Source organism: Columba livia, chromosome 15, assembly GCF_036013475.1.
Source record: "Columba livia isolate bColLiv1 breed racing homer chromosome 15, bColLiv1.pat.W.v2, whole genome shotgun sequence".
Taxonomy (NCBI): domain Eukaryota; kingdom Metazoa; phylum Chordata; class Aves; order Columbiformes; family Columbidae; genus Columba; species Columba livia.
The window spans coordinates 3,630,246-3,637,424 of record NC_088616.1 but is presented as its reverse complement, the minus strand read 5'-3'; the positions used below and the strand labels follow the sequence as shown (position 1 = coordinate 3,637,424).

General features: G+C 46.6%; 1 protein-coding gene across 2 annotated transcripts; it reads left to right on the top strand.

The window, feature by feature from the left end:
* The first annotated feature begins 1,605 nt into the window (after positions 1 to 1,605).
* NUBP1 (NUBP iron-sulfur cluster assembly factor 1, cytosolic) lies at positions 1,606 to 6,754 on the top strand. Of its 2 annotated transcripts, XM_065030500.1 has the most exons (11): positions 1,606 to 1,654; positions 1,728 to 1,829; positions 1,993 to 2,129; positions 2,325 to 2,393; positions 2,905 to 2,937; positions 3,326 to 3,416; positions 3,754 to 3,908; positions 4,952 to 5,062; positions 5,186 to 5,288; positions 6,013 to 6,096; positions 6,589 to 6,754. In XM_065030500.1, exons 1-11 carry the CDS (start codon positions 1,621 to 1,623, stop codon positions 6,639 to 6,641), a joined length of 972 nt encoding a protein of 323 aa, XP_064886572.1. In that variant the 5' UTR covers positions 1,606 to 1,620; the 3' UTR covers positions 6,642 to 6,754. The 2 variants fall into 2 exon arrangements, with proteins under 2 accessions (XP_064886572.1, XP_064886573.1); XM_065030501.1 differs by lacking the exon at positions 4,952 to 5,062.
* Positions 6,755 to 7,179: the final 425 nt, after the last annotated feature.

Below are 7,179 nucleotides of genomic sequence, written 5' to 3'. Positions count from 1 at the left end.
ATGAAATAGATAAGTATTTATATGCATTACGTTACGGCACATCTTGTCTCAGAAAGCTGTCACAACAATACACACCAGCTACAAAAAGTAGAGGTAATTTTAAATAAATGGTCATTGTAAGTTAAATGTATGTTCTCGTGATATTTAAAGTGTATATGGGCGTGAGTGCTGAGCGTAGGGAGGTGAGGTGCGGGCAGCGGAGCCGCACGCGTCGGACAGACACCAGACGGGGGTGTGAACAGGTCAGACTGACGCTGCGAACGCTCACGCACACACAAAACTTTCCTCTTGCAATGACGGATGGAACGAATTCTCAGCGGCTGCCCAGCGGGGTAGAGTTATTCCCCAGCAGGAGAGATTGCAGCAGTGCTGGCAGCGTTCCCCGCTGAGCTCAGCCTGGCTCAGACGCTGCCTAAAGCCTGGTTTTGACTCAGATACCCCTGCAAAAGGAGCCCTGGCCGGCCCAGAGGAAGGGGCTGCTGGGGAAGGGACTGACTTGTCCTTTTTGTGGGGAACATGCTCTATAACCTTGGGAACAGGAGATGATCTGTTGGGCCCAAAAGAATAACATCTGAACGCATACCTGAGTAGGAAATGTGGGAAGTGCTGCTGACACGAGTGAATCTGATCCGTGTGTGTGGCAGCAGCAGAGCCGAGGGGCCGTGCGGGGCTGTGGTCTCACAGCCACATTCTCCATAGGGGACGGACAGAATACATTTCTCAGATATGTCTTACTGGCCAGTTCCTCCCACCCCAGACATTCAAACTTGCTTAAATATTTTAATCCAATTCCACATAACTTTTTTTCAGTCGTTTCCCATAGAAGATAACTACAGAGTGTTAGTACAGAAGTTGTACAAGTATCACATGGTGATGAAAATGTACAAGTCCAGATCACATCACAGGCTGGTGCACACCGCCTTGGTTTGCAGAATGATTTATTTATGTCATTCGTTTTTACATCCCAAATACGGAGCTATCTGCTCAGAAGCTGATTGGCCAGCTTAAAGTAGAATAATCTTTCCAGTGAGTGTACCCACTCAATTAAGAGAAATTGTCTAGCATTAAGGTGCAGAAATCAATATATTCAAAATTGCCATGCAGCATCGCCATGGCATCGTTTTACTGAAATTATCCATCATCTCCTAGGTGTAAAACTTCTGAAACACAAAAGTAAAGGGTGCTAATACTTCCCTTGACAACTGTACAACACTGTTAAAAAGGTGACTCCACTGTTGGAGCGTGTTGTTCTAAAACCTGCCGGGGGTGAGCGGCACAGCCCGCCCGGGTTACCGGCGCAAACCCCCGGTTAACTGCCGGGATACGCAGGTTTCCCGGTTGACAGCAGATTTGGGTATTAAGATGGTTTCGTGGCTCTGTTGCCCATTGCTCCTGTGTAACAGTTCCCGGAGACATCCCACTGCAGCGGCACAACCGAGGCCGCGGCCCCCTGCCCACTGCGCGCCCGCCCCCGCCCCCGCTCCCGCCCCCGCTCCCGCCCCCGCTCCCCGCGCTGGGCGCCCCCTGGCGGCAGCTGCTCCTCCCGGCGCACGCGCACGGGCACGCGGCGCCCTCTCCCGGCCCCGCCTCTCTGGCGGAGGTGACGCAGCGGCGCGCGCCATGGAGGAGGCGGCGGGCGGGCCGCGGCCTGAGGGTGAGCGGCGCTGCCGGGCGGGCGGGGCGGGCCGGTCCGGGCCCGGCGCTCCAGCTGTCGTTGTCCGTTGCAGAGTGCCCGGGGACCAGCAGCGCCCAGGCGGGCAGGGCCGCCGCCTGCCAGGGATGCCCCAACCAGAGACTCTGCGCTGCCGGCGCCGCCGCCGCGGACCCGGGTGAGGGCGGGCCCGAGGGGGCGGGCGCTGAGGCGCGGGGGCGGGGCTCCGACCCGGTGTGTCCGTCCGTCCCGGTGTGTCCGACCCGGGGTGTCGGTCCGTCCCGGTGTGTCTGTCCGTCTCGGGGTGTCTGACCCGGTGTCTGTCGCGGTGTGTCCCTCAGCGGAGGCGGCGGCGCTGCGGGAGCGGCTGCGCGGGGTGCGGCACACGGTGCTGGTGCTGTCCGGGAAGGGCGGCGTGGGCAAGAGCACGTTCAGCGCGCTGCTGGCCAGCGGGCTGGCGGCGGACGAGGCCAAGCAGGTACGGGCGGGGCGGGCGGCGGAGGGTCCCGGGGCCGCGCGGCTGCGGGCGGTGACTGCGCTGGTCGCGTCCCCTCCGCGCGCGGGGTTTGCAGCTGCGTGGAGCGCACGGCAGCGTTTCCACCGCACGGCTTGGCCTTCGCTAACAGCCCTCGCGGGCGCGTTTCCAGACGGGGGCGGTTGGTTTGTTTCGCAGGTTGCTCTGTTGGACATCGACATCTGTGGGCCGTCGATCCCTAAAATGATGGGTCTGGAAGGAGAGCAGGTAAGTGAAAACTCAAATGTGTTTAAAGGATTTCTTGCATTAACACTTCAGGGTTGTGTAGACTTAAAGCTTCTAAAAGCTCAGCTGATTGGGAAATGTGTGTGGCAGCAGGTAGGGAGACAAAGGTGAGACAGAGAAGTTCAGCATAATTTAGATTGTAACAGAGTTGTCAGCTTTCAGGATGAGCAGCTCTGCAAAGCAGCACCTGCTCTGTATCTGCTACATATTCATGACTATTTCAAACTTGAGTAGTGTCAGCATAATGCTATCAGCCCTAGAATATTTGATATAAATATATGGGTCGGTTTCTTGCAAAATGGTGCCGCAGTATTTATTCACTTTATTCATAGAGATCTGGCCCTTCTGCAGTTTTTAACTTGGCTGCTCCAGTAAAGCTGTATTCCGCCTATAGGCAGGATATCTATTTACCCAGTTTTTCCTTATATTCGCACTTCATGTAGTGTCTGTATTTATTTCTGTATGTAACTTTCTGTGTCACTTCCATTTTCAGGTTCATCAGAGTGGGTCCGGCTGGTCTCCAGTGGTGAGCGGGGTCCCTGTTTCAGAAAGTTCCTGGGGTTGGGTTGGGTTGGGTTGGGCACTGTCCTCTCAGCTGAAAAACACGGGAGGGAGGAGCTGGGGGTACTTGTGTCAATTCTTTTACCAATGATGTAAATATCCAGATTTTATAGAATATCTGTGTAGAATCTGGAGATAAACTACATAGATCAGAGTGCTAAATTGCTTTTGTTAATAATACTATGTTTCTAAAATAGTTTCATTCATCTTTACTGGCTTTTCTGCTGTAGTGTGGGCAATGAGTATGTGACTCTATATGAATATATGACTCTATAAAATCTGGATTTGGAATGGGTCCCTTTACTCTTTCTTTACTGTTCTGTAAACTCTATTGAGTTCTACTTCTCTTTTAGTATGTGGAGGAAAACTTGGGTGTCATGTCCGTGGGGTTCTTGCTGAGTAGTCCTGATGATGCTGTCATCTGGAGAGGACCAAAAAAAAATGGTACGTATCAACTGTTTACAACAATTTATGTCCTCGAAAGATTTCGTATCGGAGCTTGTTTAATTAATAATGTAAATATAGTATAGTAAGATCTAGGAAAAAATGGGTGAACGGTTCCTTGTTTTCTGTAGTTGAACATATTCATTTGATGAAATTAGAAGGTCAAATGCTGCATTGGGTTGGTTATTTTTGTTTTTTGCCTTGGCAAAACAATTGTTTCTGTACTTAAGTTGACAAATCAGAATCAGTACACCTAGACTATAAAATTAGAAGTAGACCTTAAAATCTAAAATATAGGGAGATATTTTTTTCTCTCTTGCACATTCTTTTATTTTAGGGTTGATCAAACAATTTCTTCGTGACGTGGACTGGGGTGAAGTTGACTACCTGATTGTAGATACGCCTCCGGGAACGTCAGATGAGCACTTATCGATCGTGCAGTATCTCGGTGCCGCGCACATAGACGGTGCCGTTATCGTCACTACCCCTCAGGTTTGAGAACTTCCTTTCCAGTGACAGAAGCATCGTGGCACTTAAAGCCGATCCTTGGTTTAGAGTGTTTAACTTCAGAGAAGTGACAGCGCAGGGTCGGAGGGAGTTGACTGTCTTGTGTTGTGCCTCAGTGGCTGGTTTATGAGTTAGACGGGTGTCTCGGTGCAGTTGGGATCTGAGTGTGGCACAACACCACAGAGCAGTTCACAGCAAAGCTCTTGTGATCTGTGTGAAGGGAAATGCGATATATTTCCCTTCCTTCTGCAAAACTGGGGTTCGCATCATTGTGAATTTGCCATTTATTGACCACCAGCTTAATGTTCAGGAGTCAGTGTGATGTTTCTAAGTTGACAAGAGCGGCACTGCTGGACACCACGTGAAGCAGCCCTTTGCCTCCAGTAGGTAACTTCGTGATGAGCATTTTTAAAAGAAAAATCTGCCCCTGGAGAGCTGACACTCAAAATACATCGAATTCAAACGTAGGTTTTGAAGCCTGTTTGGACATGGTATTTCCATGACAGCTGAAAGAATAAAATCTAATGGAAGTGAGGTGGTGAGGTGAGAATGGAACAGAACTGAATGAGGTCAGCCATATATGCTGAAAGTCTGAGGGGATTATAAGCTATTTGAAATCTATTTTGAAAAGAGATAATGAGCGTAAACCTGGTGGTTCTTGTCCTTGCCTGCTCTATTGATAACGCCAAAGGTCTTCCTGTAAACTAGAAATGTGAAAAAGTTACACTTAAAGAACTAAAGACAAAGATTAATATAGAGGATAAAACATAAATATGGCTGAATCTTTACTAGAGTCAAGTCAGATTTCAAAACAGAACCCCCCATTCACAGGTAGAAGTGTTGTACCTGTTGTGTTGCTACTCAGAATTGCTGCTAGAGCACGTAATGCAGGTTTATGTTCTTGAAAATACAAAGGGAGCAGCAACAAGTCATCATGTGCTTTCTTTAAACCAGCTCTAAGGACGTAAGTTCATGGTTCAGCATCAAAACGTAACAGTGAAAATAGCAGTTTTTCCCAATATTTGTAGGAAGTGTCACTTCAGGATGTTCGGAAGGAGATCAACTTCTGCCACAAAGTGAAACTGCCAATCATAGGTGTTGTGGAAAATATGAGTGGCTTTATATGTCCCAAGTGTAAGGTGAGGCTGGCTGTATCTTACAGCAGTTTTTGTTTTGACATTGTTTGTATATAAAATATTGCTCCAAAAATGCCCTGTTCTCTGAATTGCGATATTTTAAGTTTAATTTTCATGTTTTCCCAGAATGAATCTCAGATCTTTCCCCCAACTACTGGAGGTGCAGAGAAGATGTGCCAGAACTTAAACGTTTCCCTCCTGGGTAAAGTGCCTCTAGATCCTCAAATAGGTAAAGTTGCTATTGCATTATGTTTAAAACAAGTTTTTTTCTTCCTCTACTGATGCTACTGCTGGAAAACCCTGACTTGAACACTGATAAATTACAATATTAAACATTTTGGCTCTTAGGTAAGTATCCATTTTTAGATAGAGCATTTTTTTGAATCAGAAGTCGCTGGCGCCCTGACATAGCATGGTGCGGGAAGAGGAAAGTGCCAGGATCATTTCCCTAGCCTGGAGCTTCGTCTTGATTAAGATTAGTTTATGTATCTTCTCAGCTGTTTAATCACGTTTGCAGAACAACGTGTTTTCTCTGTGGTGTATTCACCTGGAGTGCAGATTGAACAAAAGCACAACCGCTATGAAGAGTAACACCTTGGAGACACTGAGCATTAACATTAGTGCCTTAACTTCCCTGCTGCTGCCACCACCCAAATCCTGTGGTGGATACTGAGATGGTTTGGTTCCTTGCCCATTAGCAATTAACACTTGATTTAATGACATTGAGGAACAGGTCACTACTTCCAAAATAATGACTGAAGGTTTCTGCTAATAGTATTTCTCTGTAAAACTGCAAGCTGTCATTGTGGCTGTGTTACTGACGTAAGGAGTTCTTAAAGGAATAGATGCAAATGGCTTTTTGGAAGGTGTAAGTGGTACCAGGATAAAGAGTAAAATTTAAAAAATCATCTTTTCCCTTTGCTTCACTTGCTTGTTTTTCCCTGTCCGTCAAGGGAGAAGCTGTGACAAAGGCCAGTCTTTCTTCTCTGAAGCACCTGAGTCTCCAGCTACGTTGTCTTACAGGAGCATCATTCAAAGTAAGTCTGAAAATCACGGTGCAGATGGGTCCCCGAGTCCTGGGTACAACTGCAGTATATAAAGGTGCTAGAGAGAATGACGTTCTGCCACAAATCATACAAACAGTAGGTGTGCGTAGCAGTCATGAACGTAACATGCAAATACCATGTTCACATCTTCTGGGTATCAGTTACGACAGGCTTTTAAAGTGATAATGAAACTGTATTTAATAACGGGTTTCAGTGTTTGGCTTCAGTCATTAATGTTCAGAAAATATGTGTGTGGACTTGCTCTCACACAGAAGTTCTAAGGTGCTGTTGTAATGGCACAAAAACCCACGTGAAAACTACCTGAAGAGCCAGTGAGGTGCAGTTTAAACATCCAAACGGCTGGGAAATTCCTAAAGACATTTTCACCATGATGAAGGCCCCCAACAGGGGACAGAGTGATGCAGCAATAACTACTTGTGCAATGCAAATATTATTTATATTACTTTCTCCCTGTCTTTGCAGGAATTCAGGAGTTCTGTGATCAACACCAGTTTCAAGAAGAAAAGATTATCTAATCTATGAAAGGAATAAAAATGTAGTTCTTTAATTACAGAAAAGTAACTTATGCCTTGATTTAATGGAAGGAATGTATTCTTTTTATATATTGCAAATAAATTCTTAATATAAATGTTCTTGCCTTATTTTTTTTCCGTAGTTGAAGATTCTTGTAGTTCACAGGTGGTCTCAAAGCTTCCTGGCAAGCAATAGAACTGAGCCTTCTGTGTTCCGTAGGCTCAACCTGCATCTGATGTCACGGTATTAACAACCTGAATATGAAGTTGGCATTTGAAAACATGCATATACAAGATTTTCTGTAGAAAGTTGCATATAAAGTGTACATTGCTGACACTGGGGTGTTGTGTCTAATGCATCAGCTACACACACGTCGTAGGCTTTGTCAGCCCTTCTGCGCTGGGGAGAACTGTAACACCCACTCTCTCTCCTGCTGAAAAACATCATGTAAGTGTCTTTCAGCAGAAAAAACCTATATTTAGAGTGAAATTCAGTGTAGTATTGTCTCCTTTTTGTACAGTTTTAAAATAAAAACCTCCT

Bases quoted from the DNA above. Each gene is read 5' to 3' on its own strand.
- NUBP1 (XM_065030500.1), top strand. From the start codon at position 1,621: ATGGAGGAGGCGGCGGGCGGGCCGCGGCCTGAGG. The intron at 1,830-1,992 runs GTGAGGGCGGGC...TGTGTCCCTCAG, and splicing joins CGCCGCCGCCGCGGACCCGG to CGGAGGCGGCGGCGCTGCGG. The intron at 5,289-6,012 runs GTAAAGTTGCTA...CTGTCCGTCAAG, and splicing joins GCCTCTAGATCCTCAAATAG to GGAGAAGCTGTGACAAAGGC.